The 23,922-nt window shown below is 43.7% G+C and overlaps 7 protein-coding genes across 7 annotated transcripts; 4 read left to right on the top strand and 3 right to left on the bottom strand.

Annotated features, from left to right (window-relative positions):
* Nucleotides 1–6,082: 6,082 nt before the first annotated feature.
* PV09_09536 (uncharacterized protein) lies at nt 6,083–7,926 on the top strand. Its single transcript, XM_016363609.1, has 7 exons — nt 6,083–6,148; nt 6,202–6,227; nt 6,275–6,561; nt 6,612–6,711; nt 6,762–7,133; nt 7,192–7,465; nt 7,520–7,926. Exons 1-7 carry the CDS (start codon nt 6,104–6,106, stop codon nt 7,880–7,882), a joined length of 1,467 nt encoding a protein of 488 aa, XP_016208579.1. The 5' UTR covers nt 6,083–6,103; the 3' UTR covers nt 7,883–7,926.
* A 13-nt stretch (nt 7,927–7,939) lies between these two features.
* Nucleotides 7,940–8,820, bottom strand: PV09_09535 (uncharacterized protein; the record flags this gene model as incomplete). Its single annotated transcript, XM_016363608.1, has 2 exons — nt 7,940–8,733; nt 8,790–8,820. The coding sequence occupies 2 exons, from the start codon at nt 8,818–8,820 to the stop codon at nt 7,940–7,942; spliced, it is 825 nt and encodes a 274-aa protein (XP_016208578.1).
* An 822-nt stretch (nt 8,821–9,642) lies between these two features.
* Nucleotides 9,643–10,301, top strand: PV09_09534 (uncharacterized protein; the record flags this gene model as incomplete). Its single annotated transcript, XM_016363607.1, has 2 exons — nt 9,643–9,958; nt 10,029–10,301. Exons 1-2 carry the CDS (start codon nt 9,746–9,748, stop codon nt 10,299–10,301), a joined length of 486 nt encoding a protein of 161 aa, XP_016208577.1. The 5' UTR covers nt 9,643–9,745.
* A 758-nt stretch (nt 10,302–11,059) lies between these two features.
* On the top strand, nt 11,060–12,827 carry PV09_09533 (uncharacterized protein; the record flags this gene model as incomplete). The annotated part of the gene is made up of 8 exons (XM_016363606.1): nt 11,060–11,070; nt 11,099–11,330; nt 11,382–11,396; nt 11,458–11,619; nt 11,683–12,001; nt 12,057–12,385; nt 12,444–12,626; nt 12,690–12,827. 8 exons carry the CDS (start codon nt 11,060–11,062, stop codon nt 12,825–12,827), a joined length of 1,389 nt encoding a protein of 462 aa, XP_016208576.1.
* A 3,117-nt stretch (nt 12,828–15,944) lies between these two features.
* On the bottom strand, nt 15,945–18,023 carry PV09_09532 (uncharacterized protein). Its single transcript, XM_016363605.1, has 4 exons — nt 17,192–18,023; nt 17,075–17,143; nt 16,926–17,018; nt 15,945–16,869 (listed from the first exon to the last, which is right to left on the bottom strand). The coding sequence occupies exons 1-4, from the start codon at nt 17,735–17,737 to the stop codon at nt 16,375–16,377; spliced, it is 1,203 nt and encodes a 400-aa protein (XP_016208575.1). The 5' UTR covers nt 17,738–18,023; the 3' UTR covers nt 15,945–16,374.
* A 1,631-nt stretch (nt 18,024–19,654) lies between these two features.
* Nucleotides 19,655–20,898, top strand: PV09_09531 (uncharacterized protein; the record flags this gene model as incomplete). Its single annotated transcript, XM_016363604.1, has 2 exons — nt 19,655–20,048; nt 20,102–20,898. The coding sequence occupies 2 exons, from the start codon at nt 19,655–19,657 to the stop codon at nt 20,896–20,898; spliced, it is 1,191 nt and encodes a 396-aa protein (XP_016208574.1).
* A 522-nt stretch (nt 20,899–21,420) lies between these two features.
* On the bottom strand, nt 21,421–23,674 carry PV09_09530 (uncharacterized protein; the record flags this gene model as incomplete). The annotated part of the gene is made up of 6 exons (XM_016363603.1): nt 21,421–22,584; nt 22,642–22,882; nt 22,932–23,319; nt 23,369–23,441; nt 23,496–23,569; nt 23,617–23,674. The coding sequence occupies 6 exons, from the start codon at nt 23,672–23,674 to the stop codon at nt 21,421–21,423; spliced, it is 1,998 nt and encodes a 665-aa protein (XP_016208573.1).
* Nucleotides 23,675–23,922: the final 248 nt, after the last annotated feature.

Below are 23,922 nucleotides of genomic sequence, written 5' to 3'. Positions count from 1 at the left end.
ATACTGAAGGGGAGTAGCTGGTGAACAGAGATTATAGAGGGGAAAACTAGGCTGTGGAGGGAGAGAGCGGACAGTTCTGTTCCTCATCAATGCTTTGACAAAGATCATAGATCATAAAGAAAGGTTTCATCGAAACGGTGTCTACACGAGAGGCTATTACGGTAGACTGCGATTCTGCGATTTGCCGGGAAATGAAGAATCAGTTTTGAAACCGATGTTCATCTTTGTCATCATACTCGACTTTGACCCGTGATTCTAGTTCTAAGCCTTGAGGTTTCGGATGGTTTCGAGTGGACAGGAGATGACCCAGGCGGTGGGTGGCCATACCAATCCAGCACAACATCCGGGAAGCCACACGTGTAAAAAAGTAGATGTGCTGTAATACAACGCATTACAATATCAACAACGTGATCTGACGACCCCTGCTCGTGGTCTGGCCGCCAGCCAAAATACCACGCTCGTTGTGCCCCATCCGCATCCAGGCACAGCTGTTCAGCGGCGACGCACATCGCCATCGTCCTTACACAACAGCGCGTGAGGCGCGTGAGCACCGCATATTGTTGACAGCCATGCGAGAATCCGTTTCACGGTTGACAGGTGGCTCGATGTGATCGATTCATCCGCACCGTCTGGTGCAATAGCCATGCTCCTCAGTACAGCTTTCGTGAATTCTCTCGTGCGTCGACCCCAAGGTAGAGCCGATCGTATGCAGATACTGATCTGTGCAGGCACAAAACTACCTCTTCGCGCACCTGAATAGGATCGGCGAGCTTGGTACTCAGATACTTCAGCGCCACGTTTCTCGAGCTGCTGAGCTGGTCTGGCCATCGGCGGCGCATTGTTCCTGGCCAAGGTCAGCTCTGGAGCGATGAGCGTGTCGAACTGTCCGGCACCACTACATAAGTTCTATATGAGGCAAAACAAAGCTGATCTCTGTTGTGCTGTTCTTGTCTATTGTCCCCCTTCTTCTTATCTCCCTTATTCTCCTCTTCTTATATAATACGACACCTAAAGTTCTAGCTCTCTTGTCACATGATGCCCTTCAGGGTATGAGCCATTTTCCCCAGTACAATCGCATATTAATATAACCACCCTATATAAGAGTATCAGTAAGACGCGCCCTAATTCGAGTACTCAGGATTTTACCCCACAGTCTGCACTACGGGCAACCGGTAAGGCGTTGAAGGCAGCCAGCTCTACTCTATCCGTATACTCATTAACACCATGGAATTAAAATAGATATATATAAGAGAATATTAACTTAACTACTATGTATAGCTTAAAACCTTATTACAGACTCTGGCCACTAAAATACTCATCACCTATAATAGTGCCTGATAGGGATATTTAATATTTAGTAGTTATATCAACCATATCACGCGTCTGTTAGATAAGGCTCTCATTGCCTGTTCGACAGTAGAAAACTATGGAATAATAGAGACCTTCCACAAGATTAACACCATAAGTGAAACCACTTATCTTAAATCCAGGCATACTAATTTTAGGAAAGACACTATCAACAAAAAAGGTGGTTCAGTCTTAGTTACTGTTACGGAGTAACATGGGAATCACGTGAGGAAGCGATCATGTTGATCATTCATGATCAAGGTGATCGGCTTGCATGAGTGAAGGATTGCCATTCGCTTAAGGGAAACTAATGAATCAAGAATGCAGTCTGTAATCAGTCTAATCATAAATAATCAGGATAATCACCAGGTCTCCTATATCTATAAAAATATCTTATCCCTACCTCTAGATCAACTCTCTATAATTCAACTGCCTAGTATAGATAGTAGTTAGTTCGAATATACTCCTATACTCTTAAAGCTCAGACTATTCTAAATTATAAATATAACTATCTTATTATATTTCCTTCTATAATAAGCTCTAGTTATATATTATTCCTTAGCTCTAGGAAGCTCATCCCTTCCGAAGTGGTTCACATTAGTGAAGCTAGTCGGTATTGGGAAGGTGTTCCTAACAGTTACTTACTTATCCAGCTTCAAACATAAGATCAATAGTCTTAATAATGATAGCTGAATTGTTTTAAGGATACTTCTCTAGTGGCTATATTAAGCTTATCAGAAGTTTATAGGTATGGGATAGCCTAAAGCTGAAAGGATTAAAATTATTATTTTAAGACTTGTCTTTAATTACACCAGTAAAGTTTACCTCTAGTGTAGTATAAGCAAGTCTAACAAATTTATGCATAGCAGTTATAATCCGTTCCGTCTGGTTAAGGTCTGCTTCTGTATATTGCTGTATATTGCTATACCAATTTTAGTGAATTTACGCTTACCGGGAGATCATTACCTACTATAAGACTAAAGAATAATAAATCTTATTATACTGGGGAAAATGGTTTATACTCTAAAGGGCATCATGTGATAAGGGAGCTAGAGCCTTAGGTATTATATGATATAGAAGGGATATATAAGAAGAGGAGAATAAGGAGATAAGAAAAAGGGGAGCATAAGATAAGATTAGAATAACTAAGACCAGCTTTCCTTTACCTTATATAGAACTTTGCTTTACTTTGCCCTGCTTTACCTTACTTTACTTTACCTTACCTTTACTTTACTTCCCCTATTTATTTTATCTTATTATACCCTTATCCTAACTACCTTATCTTACTCCTAAGCTTCTTTACATTTCCCATCTGTAGGAGGCTTCTCTCTCTCTCTCTTGATTCCTCACCCTCAGGAAGTCCTTTACATCGAGTGTCTACCCACTGAAGTGGAGGTCAGCCTAAAACCCTTTCATTATATCCAGATTCCTCTTATCTGTCTTGTTAATTCAGGTTTACGCTAGCTACCCTCAGCCTAGTAATCCAATATATAGTTAAGAAAATGCTGTATTTATACCTTTAGCCTCTCATTATCCAAAGTCTATACTAGAGGCATAATACTATTAAACTAATAAGAAGCAGATTTATTAAGCTTGCTATGCTTATAATCTCTATTAAGCTAAGTAGACTACTGAATATAGTGATAGAAATTAAAGAGATGGCTGGCCAGGCTATCTGCAGAAAGTTGAAGTTGATCTTAAAGCCATCTGTTATGAAGTAACACGTGAGTAGTTATGTGAATATTATTCTGATTATTTTGATCATTTTCTTGAAAATGAGCAGAATGAGCGCATTAACCAATGGTTAAGGGCTAGGGTAATGCTGATTGGTGAAAGTGATTATTTCGCTTATTCTGAGTAGAATAAGTAAGGCAATAAGAACATTAAATTTGGGTCTATAAAAACATCCTGTTCCTACCTTTATTACAGCTCTCCGTAATTCAACTGTCTAGTTTATCTAGTAGTTAGTTTGAATATATTCTTATACTCTTAAAGCTTATATTATTCTAAGTTATAAACATAACTATCTTATTATATTCCTTCCATAATAAGCTCTGGTTATATCTTATTCCTTTGCTCTAGGAAGCTAAACCCTTCCGAAGTGGCTTGGGTTAGCGAAGCTAGTCGGTACTGGGAAAGTATTCCTAACACCATCCTAAAGCTTTAATAAAGCTAAATAGAAAATATTTAAATCTAAAAAGCTTAAATACACTATTAAGTCCGGTTCTATTTCTTTAAGCAGTTCCACCTATTACTAAAAGACTAATAATAATAATTAGTATATACCTAAGTATTAGAATCAAATATTAAGTTACCCACTATTTTTATATCTCCTCCTTATCCTAATAAATAAGCAAGATTAACGCGCATGCCGAATGCTACACTTTTTTAACAAGGAGTATGATGCCAATAAGCTCTTCCCTAGGTTCATAGCTGATAGTAAGGTCGCATCCCCAGATTAGTGGGAACTTAGTGGCTCACGCCCATGGAGTATGCTCCGGAGCTACCTCCGCCATTTTATTTATATGATAATCCAGCAATTTTTAAGCTCTACATTAGAATTAGAAAGCAGGACTGAAAATAATAGATAATCAATACTGCCTATCCGGGTATGTCATATATTTATTCTCCATAGCATAGATATGGGTCTTATAAGATTAATCCATGCTTTCATATCCTCATTATGATTATCTAACTGTGTATTAGGTGATACAACTATTCACGTACCTGATTCTTCCTCTAATCCGGATATTATACTTCAATCATCCCCGTTGATGCGCATTGGAAGGACACTTGGAGATCAGCAGAGCCGACATATACCCTGTATATGAGCTTGACTCCTTATAATCTACCCTACTTTGTTTATTCCCTTGCAAAATAACCCAATTCCTATATAAATCATTACCTACATCGTTCAAATGATGCCAGAAGTGGCGTAATGGAGGAAATGAGCGGAGAGTATAGGGATATATTAATTTATTATTGGAATATTGGTGAGAACTGAAGCTAATTTTAGCCAAGGAGCGCATAAGAATTACTACTGTTAATAATTTCCAGGGCGATGAGGCGATTCCTGTTTTCTCCGCCGGCGTATGGCAGTATTTTAAAGAATGTTAGGTTCTTGAATATAATAAACTAGTTTATTTTTTTCCTCTTTTTTGGCTATAGAGAAGAATTTCATTCTTCATCTTTAGAAATCTTATGAAAGTGGTATTGTTATTCTTATCCTAGATTAGGTTCTGGGCCTTAAATAAGAGCTTCACTAGTGATGATCCTTTTCAGTGGAATAGTGAATTCGGTTATAGATCTCCCTAGCTTGGGTTGTACAACGAAGAACAAAATAATTTGAGCATAATTTGAGCAATCTATAGATCTAAACTATGTTATAACGGTTGGAACGAGTTGATCATTTACAGGATTTGCAATGGCGAATAAAATAAGAGCTGCTTGTCTATTTATTTTCTCCACCTTCGGCTGTTAGACGTAAGTTGCATTGTGTTTAGGGTCGTTGACATGACAAATGTCATCATCCATGCGCGATCTCGGATCGAAGAAACACCGATACTCCCTGTTCCGAAATCAAGACTGTCTAAAGCCAGAGATTGTGCTAGAGAACTCATGAAGAAGCTTAAAATAATCTCACATCAATCACGTTCACCTCTTATGACAGGATTTGTCCACTATCTCAAAAAATGTCGAGCTAAACATTATGCACCACTTATGATCGAATGCTTTCTCTCTTAGCGTTGCTATAAAACTGTCAGAACCCTTTTCCATGACTCTAATTCACCGTCATTGTATTAAAAAGCTATAACAAGGCTTTTTGATTGACAAAGAAGCACCGCTCAGTCAAGTCATCGGCGGCGGTGATCTGTTCGAAATAACTAAGGAAGAATCGAAGTGAAGATCTATGGTGATTTCAATTTATCAAGGTCCATAAAGGACAATTATAGTGTCGCGGAAAGATAAGTTAATATATTGCCATACTTAAGCCCTTTCTCAGGTTATCCTTCTCGACTACTGATCCGCATTTATACCGTGTTCAGGGCCAGTATTGCACTGAGTAAAAACTTCCGAGAAAAGACTTAGGAAAACAGAAATTCCACCAGCTCCAACCATTATCTATGAGTCAACTTATCGATTTCGCGCTTGTTGATATACAAAACGAAACATGTCTGTGCTTATTTTTAATCATCTCCATGACACGTTTTTTTCGTCACAACCTCTAAGTATGTTCCAACGTTCGACCTTGCATACATCTCATGCGACGGAGGACCACGGGGCGACGCGATATGGGCAGTCCAGATTTATCAGAACAACTTTTGCGCTGAGCAAAACTAATGTTCGAGTTGCTTTTCGAGAAGCAAAAGATCTGAAATCCAAAATGAGTTATTCTCAATTTGTCCGAAGTCCCTATTGCCGCTTATGGTAGAATGTCGTTCAAACGTAGTATTTTTCCGAGCAGGCGTCTTTGAAAGATGCTAAATCCAGATTTCGCTTAATTATATCCTACAATGTTTCTGCATGACTCATTCGCAATCGAAAAATCCATTCTACTAACCTAAGCCTAGCAATAATTCTCATCTATCAGAGTCTTATTTCTTTAAAATCTGCGTGCACCCGATGATATGACACGGCCCGAATAGATGACAAAAGAAAGAGGAGGGATTCAAATCTGATCGTCCCTCAAGCCTATATCGCTTGCTGGACCATTCCTGTTTGTCCCTGGAGAGTCCTCTGAAGTTGGTGGAACGATATGGAACTTGAGCCACATCTTACGCAGCTCTTCATAAACAATCAAGCAAGTTTTCCCAGAAAGTTTTATGATGCACAATCGCTAATAGCTAGTCGTAGTATGTCAATTCCCGTAGTAAAAAAACGTATGGGCGCTTTAGCTACGCAAGACTACGACTTACTGGATCCACAGCCTTTCGATATATAACCCCGCAACTGGTGATCTTTTAAGCGATCAGATACCGATATCTGGAGAAGATGATGTTGACGAAGCTGTCAGAGCAGCGAATGAAGCCTTTGCGCACGATGCGCCTTGGCGGACAATGACGAATGCCCAACGTCAACAGATTCTGTTCAAATTCGCTGACTTACTTGAGGCAAACCAAAAGCGCCTTGCATATTTGACCCGGCTGACCCTAGGGGCTCCATACAATCCATTTGGAAAGGCAGAGATAGCTACGGCAATCGGTTGCTTTAGATGTGCGCCCACTCACATCACCATGTCAGACCGTTGCTAATGAGCTACAAAGATTACGCTGGCTGGGTAGACAAGTATGCAGGTCAGACCTTTCCAGCTGACGACGGCATCTATAAGATTGTCCGCAACGAGCCACTCGGTGTGGTCGCTGGGTAACTAACGTCTACTTTTAAAACGCAAGTACTGACTAATCACAATCCAGTATCATTCCTTGGAATGGCCCGCTTGCTTCCGTTGGATTAAAAGCTGCACCTGCATTGGCGACAGGAAATGTATTTATCTTGAAGCCGAGCGAAAAGACGCCACTGATGGCCGCAGAGCTTGGGAAGTTGGTCTTGGATGCAGGATTTCCGCCTGGTGTCTTTCAGATTCTTCCCGGAGATGGAAGCACTGGTGCTCTGCTTGCTGCCCACATGAAAGTAGCAAAGGTCAGCTTTACAGGAAGCATTCAGACGGGCAAAAATGTTCAGGTATTAGCGGCGAAAAGCAATCTCAAGAGGGTTACTTTGGAACTTGGAGGAAAGAGTCCCGCAATAGTGTTCAACGACGCAAATTTGGACAATGCGATTAAGTGGTGCGGCTACTCCGGTCTCTTATCTTTCGCACTGGGATAGTTACTGACCAGGTGTAAGGACTGTCAATGCTCTCACCACTAACAGCGGACAGATCTGCTTCGCGGCGACAAAGCTGTTCGTGCAGGACGGAATCTATGAGAAATTCCTTGCAGGATACATGAAAAGCCTTATGGAGAAGAAAGACCTGATTGGAGATCCGGAGAAAGAAGGAACCGAGATAGGTCCTGTCGTAGATAAAGCACAATACGACCGAATCATGGGCATCATTTCCACCGCTACCGAGCAGAAAGAGGGATCCTTGTTGCAAGGCGGCAAGGCGATTGGCACAAAGGTACTCCCGATACAATCTCGAGCGCTCAAGCTTGGATAATAACTTCGAAGATAGGGCTACTACATTGAACCGACGGTTTTTGCCGACACAAAAGAAGGTTCAACAATCTACAGCGAGGAGATCTTTGGACCGGTGGTTGTTGTGAACAAATTCTCCGACGAAGATGAGATTATCAGCTGCGCGAATAATAGCAGATACGGGTTGATGGCCGGTGTCTTCACACAGGACATTCAGCGAGCGCTGAGGATCAGCTCAGCTGTTGATTCTGGGGTGGTCGGCGTCAATTGTATTAGCACGATCAGCCAGTCATGTCCATTTGGCGGAACGAAGGAGAGCGGTCTCGGGCGTGAAATGGGAGAGCATGCTCTGCGAGCCTACACTGAGCCTAAGACAGTCTTGGTGAATTTGAACTACTAGCATTTAGTCCATGGTGGTTGGGGGTCAGTATCATTAAATTGCCTTACGTAGAATATATCACATGGATTTGTTCATTGGATCGGACTTTCCCATGTTCCGGAACGTTGGCTTCTCTAACGTAGCCCTCACGTTGTCGTTCGAGTACGGAGGAGCCTCGTGAAAGAAGTATTCCTTCGGTGCAACTTCTACAACCATGCCATTCATCGATTCATCAAAAAGCATCATTTCCACAACTTTGACGATTTGAGATACTTCAATCCACTCTATTTTGAAGACGTCCCACTCCTCTGGACGAAACAGATTAGTCCGTACATTGCCAGGACATAGCGTGTTTACTCTGATGCCGTCATCATCAAAGAAATAACCACAAATTGCACGTGCGAAGCCTACAACGCCATGCTTCGCAGCTGTGTAGATGGGGCAAAATCGGACTGGGTAGATGCCTGCGATACTGGCATTCAGGATAAGGCAGGATTGGCCGCGGGTCTTGTTCCTTCGCATGTACTGTCGGGCAAGATAGCTAGTGTTGATTACGGACTTCAGATTTATGTCAATGTTTCTGTCGAGCTCTGGCGGTTGAGAAGCAAGGGCCTGTTTGTTAGCTGCGGCGTAGAAGTCTTGTTTCTCTCCAATGCCAGCATTTGCAAAAACGAAGTTGATCTCTCCTTTCTCCCGGAAGACGCCGTCAAACATCGACCTGAGGGACGCGTAGTCGCTAACGTTCGTACAGGAGTATGAGCCTGAAAGCTCTCGCGCTGCTCGTTCGGCGAGATCTCTGTTTAAGTCGGCGATGTGAACGTGCCAACCCTTGTTTGCGAGAGACGTCGCCACAGCAAGACCCATTCCGGATGCTGCGCGCTGTCAGTACTTGGGATCGTAAGCGATTTTGAAAGTAGAATTTGCACACCTCCACCTGTAATGACTGCCACTTGAGCCATGCTGCGTTGCTGTCTATGGCCTTCGAAATTGTTTACGCACTAGAGGTTGAAGTGTCTAAGGCTCCAGTCACGGCCGTGGGACAGTGGATTATCAGCCCACATAAGGCTTTCATCAGCTTTGAGCCATTTGTCCTCAGGTTGCCTTGTCCGTAATCTGCCAGCTCTCACTACCTTATTCAGTTCAATAGCTGTCCTCAGTCGCCGGTGAGTCCCAGGCCATGGGTAGAACCAAGGCAGAGACGCCGCAAAGTTACGGTTCATAGTCACTGTGTAAAAGTTTGCGCATGAGTAGCGTGTCATCAGAGATTGAACCCAAGGGAATGGGAGGGGGAATGAGGCATTACTCATGACACTTCCACACATGTGCAAGGACCCTGAACCGTCAGTATCATGCCTTGAAATGACGTCTTGAAATATTACAACAGCTTAGCCCAGGGATCTTGGGATCGTAATATTTGCGTATCGTTTCCCATAGTATAGCATAATATATTTGGACATTGGCAATGCTGATTCACACAAAAATGGACAAGATTGTTAAATTCACATAATTTATGTAAGACAGTAAAATGTTCAAAAATACTAGAGACACAGTATCAATACCGAACTCGAAGACAGGAATTCAAGAATGTATGTGATCCACTCTATTGTGTTTGGTAAATTCGAAAAATAAAGCCCACTCCTGTTCTTTGGCGCGATAAGTTACAGTACGATAGAACTAGTCTACAGTACTGACGACAAAGTCTTCCCCGCCCCGGATACTAGCGCGAGGAAGATGCCATGATAAAAAGCCACCGTCTCTTATATATTGGCTCTGCGGGGTCCCGCTGAGCGATGGCCACGATACCGACGGCCCTTCGGCGCATGCCACCAAAATCGAAGGTAGGAGATTCGAATCTGTTCTTCTCAGGCGAAACGAGATAGAAAGATGACTTGGGACAAAATCGATCACAAGTTCACGTTCCCCGAGCTGAGCTACGGCGCGGAATCGAATTATCAGCCTTGCATCAAGGTGTCTGTTTTCTTCAAGAAGATTGATTCCATCGACTACGAGACCTTTTTCGGTCACTGGAGGACGGTTCATGCGGACTTGGCCGTGGCCACGCAAGCGTTCAAAGACCACATCGTGCGATATGCGCAGGTACGTCTAAGCTGTGTTTACCCTATGTGGCACATTTGAAATGCACGCTGAGCAGTTCGTTTGTGTGCAGCATCATCAGACACCTGAGATGAAGGAACGGGCCAGGTCGTTGGGAGAAAATTGCCTTGACTACGATGGATGTGCTCAGTTGTGGGTCAGATCGTGGGACGACTGGCTGGCGTTCTACAATAGCAAAGAGTACGCTGCAGCCCTGAGCGAGGATTGCCAGCGTTTCATGGCTTTACCCATGACTTACATGGTTGGGTACGAGATCTTGATTGTCGGCAGTGCGGCAGCTGAAGTTGGAGGAAAGGACGGCATGAAGATCAGCAGAAGTAGCTGAGCATCGCTTGTAGCCGTATATCAACCTTCAAAGTCCTCGTAAATTTCAACAATATGGACCAAGTAAGATTTAAAGGAGTTGCCTTTGTCATGCACGCGAACGTTGAGGTCAAGTTCCATGATCAAAGTATACGAAGATAGTTTCAAGTTTCTCCGCCGTCAATCAAAACTGAGATGTATGGAATCGAATGTGTGAGGAAAATCTGGCACAAAGCTGCAAGAGTCATGATGCGATGTCATGACATTTCCGCCGTGAAAAACATTGACTCATTTCTCTTTTCCACTTGCGAAGGAGTCACTAGGAGCTTGCCACAATCGCAAGCACTCCGCAATTTGACTTCAGGAACTAACAAGCTCCCGTCCCAACATTGGGACCCACTTCCCCAGACGTGATCCCGTTGAAGCTGGGGTAAAGTTAACAGTTGCTACATACCATCCACACGAGTGATTAAAGCTCGTTGGTTTCCCTTGTCTTCCAACCCATCAACGAAGTCCTTCATTCGTAACAAGGTGTCCTGGATTTGACCTAATCACTGTTCCATAAAAACATAAAAATGGGTATCCGTCGTCCCACGTTCAGATCAAAAACGCTCCAGTGGCTAATGACCATATGCTGCTCTACGGTATGGCTACCAGGCCCTTATTCCTCCTGGACGTATCTCTGGCATTGAATCTTTTGTAACGCGTCACAGTCATTTTGTCTTTACGGTTATGACGCCGGTGTCTTGGGGGGGATCCAAGAGACCAAGCAATTCCATCATGCGCTTGGGGTACGTTTTCTTCTCCTGATCTGCTCAGATTTGATGTTGATAAACGGGAGCAGAACCCGACCGGGACCTACGTTATTCCTATGATAGCATCAGCATACACTCTCGCCGCTGCTGTGTGTTCGTTGTTTTGCTCGGTCATGGGTCTGCCTCTTGGTCGTCGCAATTGTATTCTGCTCGGAAACCTGTGTGTTGTCATCGGCGGTAGTCTACAGGCTTCAGCATGGTCTGTCCCCCAGATAATTGTTGGTCGCGTTGTCTGCGTAAGTCTGTTGCACACTTCTCGGGTGACTTGGTGAACTAATCAACACCAGGGATTTGGTATTGGCGTATGTCTTTGCTTTATTTCAGTCTCGCTAAATGTTCTTAACACTTACGTTTGGGGATCAGTTTATTTCTTGCACAATCCCCACATATCAGGCTGAGATGAGTACCGAGATTACTCAAAGAGGTCCGGATGTTGCGGTTACTTGTGTCTGGCTAGTCTCAGGAGCAGCCATTGCTTACTGGATTGATTTTGGCTTTACTCGGATGACGAACCAGATTTCCTGGGTGGGTCCTTGCTTTACAGTTTCTTCGCATTGTTCTCGCACTGGTAACTGACACATTTGACAGAGATTTCCAATCGCAATCCAATGCCTCTTTGCTTTAGTTGCTGGAACATGTATGTTCCTCCTGCCAGATACGCCTCGATGGTATTACGCCAAGGGCCTCATCGATGAGGGCGACAGGACAGTTTGCAATCTTTTCGACGCGAACATCGACGATTCTCGTGTGCAACAGATGAAACAGTCTATCCTTGCCAGCATACAACTTGAAGAGCAAGACGAACATGGCTTCCGGATCCTTGATCTGTTTTGGGACACGAGTGATCTTAGGGTTGGACGTCGCATTCGCATATCCTTTTTGATACTTGCTCTTCAGCAAATGATGGGTATATTGTCCACAAAAGGTAGTCAGATTACCAAAATGCTGATGATTCACCGTAGGAATCAATCTCTCCGTTTATTACAGCACGGTCATCTTTTCACAACTCGGTCTCTCACTGTTCATGGCACAACTTCTCGCTGCCATCATGAACACTCTGTTCGCGGCTGGTACCGTCCCACTGGTTTTTACAATTGAACGTGTCGGACGACGAGCAGTCATGATGTGGTCGGCTGTTGTTCTAACTATCTGCATGGTCATATTTGTTGCAATGATAGGTCTACCAAAACCCACAGTTGCGACCCAATGGATAGCAGTGGGAGCCATATTTGTGTATAATACAGTTTTTGGTTATGGTTGGATTGGCGTATGCTGGCTTTACGGTCCTGAAGTCAGTCTATTTGTTGTCATTCACTACATCACTATATCGCTGCTAACTGGTTTCATAGATTGCCCCTCTCAAGCTTCGCCATGCCGGGGCCGCAGCTGGAGCCTTTGGAGAGTGGCTTTTTTCATTCATTACTGTCTTTGCCGGGGGTATTGCGCTGCAAAATGTTGGATGGAAGATCTGGCTCTGGATGGCCCTCTCCTGTGCCGTCGCCGTTCCTTTCATATACTTCATGTGTCCCGAGGTAAGCGATATCAAACTCTCGAAGGTCCTTGTTACAGGTAAATCTAACATATCCTTTTCAAAGACCACTGGAAAGACTCTTGAAGAAATCGACCTCATTTTCGCAAAGGATAATATCAAACGAAGTGCACTTGCCACTGAAGTTAGTATGCACTATCATGAGTCAGAGAAAGGGGAGGCGATTACACTAGAGCATGTCTAAACTTTCTGATCGAGATGGTGCAACATAAACGGTTGTTGTAGTCTCAATCTGGAATTTAAATCCTGATGTGCAGTGAAGACAATGTCTTCGCACAGGCATTTAATTACCTTCTTGTGACATCGATAACCTGCTTTCTCGGAGACAAATTCAGCACATCAGATCAAGGCGCCCTGAATCTGCAAATGATATTTTTATTTCTTTTTTCTTTTTTCAAATGACACACATAAAAAGCGCTATGACAACGTATCCTCGTAAAGTATGGCAGAAGAACTAATTTCACATCGAACAAAGACGATTCTCGCATTCAACTGCAGTTTCAAAAAATGCTCGCCTAACAGGATCAATTCGAATCGAGCGCTCTATCCTGCAAAGGTCCTCTTTCCGTACCAAAAAAGATGTCCAAGAAAGCTGATCCACAACAAGCCCTCACCGTCTGGTGTGCCGTGCGTTTATTTTGAACAAAAGTGGCCGACTGGTCTTACAACATGGCATATCCAAGCTCCACACTCGATTTCGAGGGGCTCTCGTCTTGGGGTTTTTGTCTGACAAACTCTTGATGCTGGGTACGGAACTTGAATCCTCGAAGCTCTGAATCCTTGAAGTAGAAAAGTGATTTGGTGCAAATCTTCATGTCAGGCGACTGGTGCTGACTTATGATTCTTTTTAATCGTAGCTCTTTCCTCTGTATATAGCCAATGATAACTAATTATGACCCAAAACATGACAAATTCAGCCATTTCATCCTCTCCTATAATATCTTTGTTTTGATTGCTATAGTTTTATTATATATAAGTATTAAATAAAAGACATCACTGGTCAAACCAAAGCTGGAAACAAAGAGTGTCAGAACGAAGCTAGTGAGGGGGCTGTCAAACCGACTGAATTATCAGGCTCGCTGATGATCGCGTAAAATGCTCTGGATCGTATCGTGACGAATACAGTTAATTCGGCCTCCATTTCGAAAGTTCACCTCTTTCAAATACTAATAATAGTGCATGATACGCGTTATGATCATAGTCCAAAGAGCTCGTTTACATCTTCTGTCAGGATAATAGCTGATGAACAAAAACAACGCGTCGAGGTCGTCTCCTAATCCAAAATCTGAGCCTCAGTAAATCTCTGTCTTTTCTAGAATAAGGGAAGCACTATTATTATAGTCATAAATATATTTCCAGAACAATGATCATAAAACAAAGGCAGAGCCTATAGATCTTCAAATATCCCTGGAGAAGTGACTTTGTTACCAGAATTGACCAAGACAACTTCTTTGGTGGGGGGGGGGGGGGGGGAATAGATCTGCAGGATCATAATAGGTCGAAATAAAGCTTTAGAATAAAAAAAAAGATAAATAAAAAAGAAGATATTTATTCTACCGGGAATAATTAGCATGTGTGCGTAAAGTTTGCGCATAAAAGACGCTGGTATATACTAGGAGTAAGCTCCCAGACTCCCTGTCCAGGTCTATCAGCATTTTAAACGCTCTGGTATTATCTAAAGACTTAAGCAGAAACATAAGTATTAGAGTATGGTAACCTCCGCTCTTATCAATCTATAGTAGGAACTTTAATTAGCGGCCGCTTACAAGGTAAACCTAGAACGTATGAAGTTCAATACTAAGGTAATTTTAATACTCTGAATATATAATCAGGCCTTCTGTTATATATTTATAATAGGCTTATAAGCGTTTTAAGGCATTCAAACGCCGGTACAGTTGGCTCAGGCATGATTAAAGAGCATCACAGCTGACATTCACCAATTCATAAGTGGGAGGATCTCGAAGTGCTACACAGTGATGCCCGTGGATTGGATTTGGCTGGATTTTCGATGTGATCCAAATCCACTATAGATGAACCTAATCCAAATCCATAAAATGGCGAAATCTATCCAAATCTAATCCATCCATAGGGTAGAATAGTGGCAAAAGTCATAATAAATAACATAATAGTTGTGAGGAACGGAGTAGGAACATACGCACGGTATAGCTGCGCTCAGGCCGCGGGTCACATGCTCCAGGGGGAAGCAGTATTTAAGCTACATATAGTATCCACCTTAGTTTTACTCCTTAGTCATTAGTTTTAATACTAATCCATATTTATTGCTCCCTATCCTAATATTATGCTTATATCCACCCCTTATAATAGTAGTAATATTCACCTAATTTCTACTGCAGAACATTAGCTATATCTATAGCATATATTAAAGATTATACCTCTAATCCTCTACTAAATAATATATACTATAAAAGTTGTCATCGCCCTAATTACATTCTTTAGATTTATTATTATCTGAATCATCTTCAATAGCATCCTCCTCCTTCTCCTATAGTATTATAAGGGGCGAATATAAGTATGATATCAGGATAGGGAGTAATAAGTATGAATTAGTATTAAGACTAATGATTAAGGAGTAAAACTAAGGTGGATACTATATATAACTTAAATACTGCTTCCCCCTGGAGCATGTGACCCGCGGCCTGAGCGCAGCTATACCGTGCGTATATTCCTACTTCATTCCTTATAACTATATTAGTATAAGCACGTTTTATATCATGTCGCTTTACCATTATCAGGATAATTAGAGAATCATAAATAAATTTGATTAATAAGAGGCTAATATATATATAGTTTGTTAGTATATGCAGTACCAATGCAACACTAAAATCAGGCCTATCACCAACTATGGATGGATCATATTTAGATAGATCACCCCCCCTAAATCCAATCCAAATTTTGGGCCTCTAGGCACCAATCCATGGCCGATCCAGAGGGGTTCGATCCAAATCCATGAAATCTTGATCCAATCCACGGGCATCACTGGTGCTACAGCAGGACGGTAATAGGGCTATATAAGCATAAGCAAGTCGTTAATCTCAGTGTTAAACATATCAACATAGCCAGGTTATAGATAGGATAATGGATATAGTGACAGCCAGGTAAAGGACAGCCGTATGGAACAAGTGAAGTGGTGCATCTGTTCTTTAGTTTCTTTAACACCTATGGTGCATTTTACGATCAAAATTACCACGTCTTTGCCTATTTCACTTTCCAGATTATTTTCCACTTGCATTCATACACTATGAGCGTATCGAAGTCATTCATATATACTTTGGTAAAGTTTCTACGATAGCCGGACATGATTTCGAGCTCATTATTTGTTCACTCAAGCTAGCTAACATACGAATGCTTTCCATTCGAACTTGGAGATAATTACAATACTTGGACTTGGAAGATGCTATTTGAGGTAAGACTAGGGATGGCATGTTTTATACGCCGCTCAAGTACAATGCAGATGCAAGTCGAGAGCTGATTATAGAGTCGTATGAAATAAAGGGATAACTTTACATTACAAATTCAGAAAAGTATCTATATACTCAGTAAGGATGGGGTCAATGTACGTAATTACCCATTGTCCACTTGTCTAAGAACTAGTCTCACGACTGTGTATATATGCAGAAGCGAAAACTGTACATGCTCTTGGCATGGTTTGAGACAATGCGTGGCGACATATAGTCGAAAGTACAACTGTTCAGTTCGTTCTCCAATCATATTTAAAATAAAACATAAACTGCAGCAGCAGCGATAGCTGCACCTGCCATGCCGTTTTGAGTAGCTGCATTTACAGTCGCTAGAACTGGGCTATATGTTTTAGAACCGGTTCCTGCTGGCCAAACTGGCGAAGCGACTGTGTTCGCAGTCGGGTACGGAGCCACTGGCGCAGCTGGGGAAGACCATGACGGTGAAGAGGACGCCGACCATGCTGGTGAAGCAGCAGCAGACCAGGCTGAGGACGCAGCAGACCAAACTGGAGCATATGGAGAAGAAGCAGCGGCTTTTCCAGGCCAAATATCTGGTGACGTGGACCAGGATGGGCTCGCAACTGGCCAGACATCGGATGCGGAAGGGGATGGCGTGGGCCAAGAGTCAGTAGAGGCAGACCAGGTAGGAGAGCGGGTGGCTACAATCGTGATAGTGCGTGTACTTGTCACTACAACCCATTGCTCATCCACAACCTTGGTATAAGTATTCACCGCAGTCTCGGTCCACTATTTTCGCATCAGTCTATATGCTAGACTGCGAAAGCGCTTCACGTGTTGCTTACCTTGTTGTATTCAGCGGCTGACCAGGTTGGCTTAGGCCATACGGGAGAAGTCGTATCCGTCCATACGGTGCTAGTTGTTGAAGACTCTTCGCACTTTTCCGCTGTCAGCATTTCTACTATGACGTAACTGTCGGACTTGGATTACATACGTCTTCAGAGGAGGTGGAAGTCCAGGTTGGTTGGGGCCACGATTCTCCAGAGGGCGTTACTTTGCCGTACTACGATTTGTTAGCTTCTAACAGCTTTCGGTATATGCCTTGACTTACACCATTAGCGTCAGCGTCCCACGTTGGATCAGACCACGCTGGTGACGAAGAACTCGATGATTTCACTGATCCGTACGATGGCCACGTTGGATCCGCCTTTGTTGAAGGGTAGCTACTGTATGCATTATAGCCATAGCTTGGATCAACTGCGGACGACCAAACGGGTGAAGCTGATGCGGTTGGAGTGGAGTCGCCGCCATACCAGGCGACAGTAGAGGAAACCTCGCTGCCGTAGCTAGGATCTACTTCATCGCTGTGAGAGTCCGCTGCGCTACCATAACCCGAATTAGTGGTACTTCCATAGCTCGGATCTGCCGATGACGACCAAGTGGGAGCAGCAATCTCGCTTGATTTATCTCCATAGCTGTTGTCCGTGTCTCCGTAAGTCGGGTCCGCAGTTGTACCATAGCCTGGATCAGATTGAGATGGCCAGGAAGGGGAAGTGTTTGACTCTACATCATACGAGGAGTCTGAGGTGGCCGGGTCGTAGTTGTAGCTAGCATAAGCAGACGCCACAAGGGCAAGCGCAGCGAAAGAAGCCTTCATATCGAAATACGTTGTAATGAAAGAAAATCAAATGAGTGTGATGCCAAGAGCAGGCCGTAAGGAGTGAGCCAGTCCGGACGGATTTTGAGCGCGGGAATCAGAGCTTGAATTCTGCTGAGGGAAAGAAAGGAACGATACAAGACGAAGGGCATACTCATTACATATACTCTGTGGTAGAAAGAATATTAAACTGCTCGTATCCATCGTTTCATGTCGATTTTGTGGCTTTGAGGGGTAGCGCAGCGGTGCACCGGCAACGTTCTCATCATTATTCACTTTCTCTCGTTGGTACGGAGTGGTTTGATTATCATCTCTCAGCTTCGTGCGTGACCTAATCTGGACTTGAAGGCTGAGAGCAGGCGCGCATCGTTGGGTCCCACAGGGTTGCGCTTTTCTTGAAGAACTCTAGCATCAAATAGAGCGATCCAATGGCAAGCAGCACAGAGACCATTGTGAGCGGGTGGAAATGATCTTATCGATACCATTGTGCAGCCTTTCCAAATTGGTGTTGAGAGTCTGTTGGCGGGCTTTGCGGCTTGAAAAAGGGGGGAATGGCAGCGCGACAGAATCCGTGCACTCGCAGGGCAACTGTCAAAATTCCTTCGAGACGAAGCAAAATCTGTTTGTGAGTCTGGAGGAGTTCTATATGTAATGAGGATTTGCAATCCCAGAAGAGAGTCCAATTATCCCTGCACATGTGCCTCGTTGATCCATGTGAGGAACTGAGATCTGGGAGCGCTGATCATGATGCCGATGCAGATGGAAATCGGCGGTTCTACAGCGCCGAAATTACGGCCACATCCGTGAATAGCACACGTAGTGCGAAATGCCGGAATAGCCCCAGAACATGAGCTTCTGATTCGAAATTGTGTTGTCCTTGGCGCATTTCTTGTTATTGACGATCCGAGTACGGGGCCTTCTCACTTCCCAAGTGCTGCCAGTAAAATAGACGTACAAAATGTTATCGCTCTCTGGCGCTAGAACAAACAAGTTAAACTACGGAGTATAACTTGCCACATTCTCGACAAGTATGAGCTACTACGAGCAGAACAGTCCTACTAACAGCCAACATTCAAACACATGCATATCTGTTTTCCGACGAGGAAGATGCAATGGAGGCAATTTGTAAAGCTGGTGCATCAAAAAATTGCGTAGTTCTGTAGTTTCAGGGAGATTTGTTATGACTATCTATTCTTTAAATCGGCTTGAAACAAGTCTTTAGAATGGTGAAAAATCGGCAGTATTGCAGTTTTGGCCGCCCTGCACATGAATGTTCGTAGCTTCGAAGGCTATGGTAATTATCAGATCTTAAAGAGAGCGGTGATAGAATTTCAACTGTAATTTTCGTGGATGAGATGTTCATAGACAAGTGAAATAACTTAACACATCATCGAATCGACACGTGACATAAGTCCGAATTTACTGCCTGACAATATCAATAGGATTTCAGTGGAATTTGTCGCCCCACTAGAGTCCTAAAGGGTTCTTCAGATTAAGTGATTGGCGGAAATTTAGCCGATGTACTCTTCCTTTATTAGAACGGTGATTCAGCTCTCTTGGTTAAAATCTACATGTTTACGCTATCTTAGCATCAAACTTAAAGCTTGATACTTGAGGCGGTAAGTGTAGCTTAACCTTCAAACATTGATCGAATCTCTGACTCAACTCTAGTGAAGTCCGACGTTAAGTACAGCTATCTAAATGCTAGGGATAATTTCATTGTCGCTTTTGGCAATTTATTGCTGCGAGCAGAGAGCTTCAATTCGCGCCAACGAATCTTTAGTCAAAGTGGTGGGGCGATGCTCCATGCGGAGTTTCCTCATCCCCGGATTTCTTTCTTGGCACTTCGGCTAACGATCTGCGAGACATAGATATCGACCTAAGGTATCCGTCTCCGAATAGCAAAGGCCTTCAAACATGGATGAAAAGAAAAAAATAAGATCCATTGACTTTCTGACCCCCGAACAACTTCGAAGAAAACGAGAAAGCGATCGCAATAATGCCAGGCTAGCGCGAGACCAGAAACGAGCTTATATCCAGAACCTTGAGCTTCGGGTGCGGCACCTTGAGCAGCTCAACTATGAGCTCGAGCAAAAGCTTGCCGCTTGCCATTGTCGCGACGTTCGTTATTCTCTTGCTTCTGCTTTGCCTTCAAACAGAACGAAGAAGGCGAGAATGACGGCTTTGGAGGACGGCAATTGGCAACGTCCTTTGACTTCGGAAGAAACGATCGCTTCAACAGTGACGGGGGACTGGACTGGTCAAGTGTTCGATGCAGAGCTTCTGCAACTTCTTGCAAACCCTAGCCTTGGTGGGTGAACTATGACTACGCTAAAAGCGCTTCTAACAAGTCACACTCCTCAGATGACTCAAAAGACATCGTGAACCAGGTAACTGCAGGCGATCCCGCTTCCATGCAACTTGAGCCTGTATCCATCGTCCACTGTGAAATTCCAGAACTTGCAGACGGCGATTCCACCTCCCTGTCCAGTTGTCCAGTCTGGTGTACAACCCCAAAACATATCGCTCCGACGTGCCGACTAGATCAAGTTGTTGCCGATCTTATTCAGAGCCGTAGATCTTATGAACTCACCGGAGGAAATATTCCAGAATTCCAAGAGCGTCCGTTCCCTAGCATACCGAGTTTACTCAATCCTATCAAGGAGGCAGACAGAAGTCCAGTTACAAGCAGTATCGTTACAAATATTATACGCGTCATGACTGTCCCGGCAGTGGAATCGAACTTGCCGGAGCAAATTGCTATTTTATATTTCATGAGCTCCGTTATTCGCTGGCAAATTTCTCCTACCGAGGCCAACTACAACAGCATGCCTGCCTGGCTTAGACCAACTCCGTCTCAAATCGCCGTGCCACACCCAATTTGGCTTGATCTTATTGTTTGGCCAAATGCCCGTGAGCGTTTATGCCGCGACTCACGATATTACAGCCAAAATGCAATAATGACGGAGATCAGCAATGAATCCATCTCCGTGAATTGGCCCTATGGGCCGTCGAATGTTCTTATGCAAGAAAATGGGTCCGACGTTGTGCTCAATCCAGCTTTCGCGGCTCATATCAAGAATCTAGACAATTGGTCACTAGGGCCTCGCATCTTGGAAGTGTGCGTAGTTGCTCATGGTCTTTACTTTTCGATGCGCTAATCGGCAGATTTAGATTTCCAGAATTAGCTAATGACATTCGAATCAAACATAAATCAAAGTAATTTATTGCATGTCCGACGCTCGTTATTTAATCCCAATTGATGTAGGTCACGTATCCGCTTTTCTTCTCACCAATGACATGTTCACTTCAACTTTTCAGAGGGTTCTGACCTAGTCCTCATTTAAAATATACCGTAGAGGGGTTGGCGAGCTCTTGAAAAGGATTTTCTAACATAGCTGTCCCAGTAAACAATCTCTAACTTCCAAGAAAATCGTTTGGACCATATTTTCCTTCCGTCGTTCAGTTGTAAATTTTACCATTTCCAATAAATGACTCCGTAAACGTATCGATAATGTGATCATCTATATCATCAACGCTATGATCCATGCATAGGGATAAGCAGACTACTGATCATGCGCTACACATCTAATTCACGTGTTTTCCACCGCGAGACAACGTCTTGCCACTGCAATGAACTATAATATGGTGCACATCTTAAATTGCTATTGATGATTTTTAAATCATTTTTTAAGCTTAATGTCCGTGACCTGGACATGGTCCGCTGGTTCACTTTTGTATAGAGTCTCTTCCGTTCTTTTTTTCAATTGGAAGAGACGAAGGACGACAGTCCACAATTGATGCCTGCTTTGCCAGACAGGCATGCACCAAATCAGAAATGCTGCGACCCAAGACCACAAGAACACAATAACTGTCCAGCCAGTAAAGAAACCACGGGAGAATACATAACCACTACCGTAAAGAGAAAACGGAATAATAACCAAAAAAATGAGGCAGAGGATCGCTGAAACCCACTTCGCTCGAGCCCCAGCTGCTCGTAATGCTATTGGATCCCAGTCGTGGCCCAAGTCGCTCACGTCGCCATGCTCGTAGACCACATCACCTGCTCGCGGCTCAATTGAATCCATGCGGAATAAACGATCCCAATCATATGGTTCTGCCATGAAAGGCCTCATGGAGACCCATATGATCGTTGGCACACATAAACTTGTGGCACATCCCGCAAACATGCTCCAGTTCTCGTAAGTCGAATTGATATCGACAACACCAAAAATACCCTTTGATACTCCTAGCCATGCTGCAAGTCCGGTGATGGTCCCTGTTGGCGCCGCAATAGTCATATAGCGTGAAGTTACGTGTGAATTGGTGATGGCCAAAGTAATGGGCACAACCGCAGCGCCGAGGACTACACCGACAAATTCGAGGATCCAGCCCATACTGATTCCTGACGCATTCAGCGCAGTAGAGAATGACGCTGAAAAGATTGAGAAAAATATTAGACTGGCGTGTGATACGACTTTAAGCTTCTTGTCGTCAGCTTTAGGGTTTATGTAAGGCTGATAAATGTCAAAAGTAACAATGGATGCATGTGCGACGATTTCGGCGGAAAATGAAGAAGTGACCGCCATAAAAACCATTGAAATGACAGCAACTGCACCTCCCTTCCCCATCACAGCCTGAGCGGCGAGCGGAAGTATCAGAGCATTGTTGATTTGATACGCGGTGATGCCGCCTTCCACTGGCCAGTAGGATGAGTCTTGCAGTGCCACCGCGACAAAGGACATCGTGGCGCATAAACCAAGAGGAATCGCAAACCATGCGAAGCCTCCGTACATATAGCCCTTCACAACCGCGAAAGGCTCCCCAGCAATGGCCTTCTGGCCATACTATTTTTAAGTCAGGTTTGCTTTGTTGAACATTCTGAATGGATACGCGAAACCTACTGATGGATCTACGAAGACAGAGCCAAATCCAGACACAAGAATGACAGCGGCGAGCAAAACGGCCTGGCTTGATTCCATTGTAAGATATTCTCCATTCTTGGTACCGACCGCGGGATGGTCAACGGCGGCTGTTTGTAAAAGTTCCCATAGTTTCCCTGGAGAGCCAAGTACAGGAACACTACTTGCTGGACTCATCACGGAAAACATGGTGATAAGGAGAATAACGAAAATTATAACCGTGCTAGCACACTTTTAGCGTTTGCGTCGACCTTTGGAAAGAGTTTTCATACTGAATATAATCAGATAGAAAGGTAGACTTTAGCCCGCCGAGATAAGTGTAGATGACAACCCCAGTAGGGATAAGATAATTCATGGCTATTGTATTAGCGCCTGTAGTGACGTTAAATGCTGCCGATCCGCCAAGTAACAGTGCTGCTGTGATAAGGATCTGTACAGATACTCCGTAAACAAAGAATATGATGTGTGTCACCGTTCCGAATCGAATCCGCAAGGCATGCAGGATAGTGTCAGCACGAGGTGCGCGTCGCTTCAGCTCGATTGCAATGACTGCATATAGCACAATCTGGCATGTAGCACCACTGACGAACCACCACAATCCCGGGAAACCAAATATATACGTCAATCTAACAGAATTTAAAATTGTAGCGGCGTAACACCCTTCTGCAGTCAGCAAGTAGTCGCCTATTGCCCATAATTTAATACGTACAAGATGAAACGACAGCCGAGGCAACCAGTCCAGTTTTGACTGTTTTTTTCGCAGTCATCAGCATGGTTGTATCCTATTAATCTCATGTGAGTACGACCATAACTTCAACTTGGGACCACACTCGTACGGAGGATTCATGAAGATATTTACGCGATATCCACGTGATAAGGTTCATCGTCAAAGCAAATACAATTCCAAAGCCTGTATATATTAGTATTTAAATGAATGTAAAGGAAAACTTGACAAACCAAGTACGATACCGTAGGCAACGCCTTGACTCAACGGGGGACTAAGCACCGCCTCCATATTGCTCGGTCTCCAGTACAGATCTGCCCACAAATTTGAATGACTATTAGTCTTTGTTCTTGATCGAATTAAGAAATGAGAAGATTCTGTCTACTGGCGTTAATCGCTCAGGAAAGACTGTATGAACAATTGAGATCTTGAACAGTGGTGCATTGAGCAGTCATGCTTGGCTGCTTGTAAGCCAGCTCTTAAGTGATCTCACTGATGGCCATTTCTCTACTGATAGGCAATGGTCAAGCCGAAGTTAT

This window comes from Verruconis gallopava (genome assembly GCF_000836295.1).
Source record: "Verruconis gallopava strain CBS 43764 unplaced genomic scaffold supercont1.75, whole genome shotgun sequence".
Classification (NCBI taxonomy): domain Eukaryota; kingdom Fungi; phylum Ascomycota; class Dothideomycetes; order Venturiales; family Sympoventuriaceae; genus Verruconis; species Verruconis gallopava.
The sequence above is the reverse complement of the archived record's forward strand: the minus strand, read 5'-3'. Positions and strand labels throughout refer to the sequence as shown.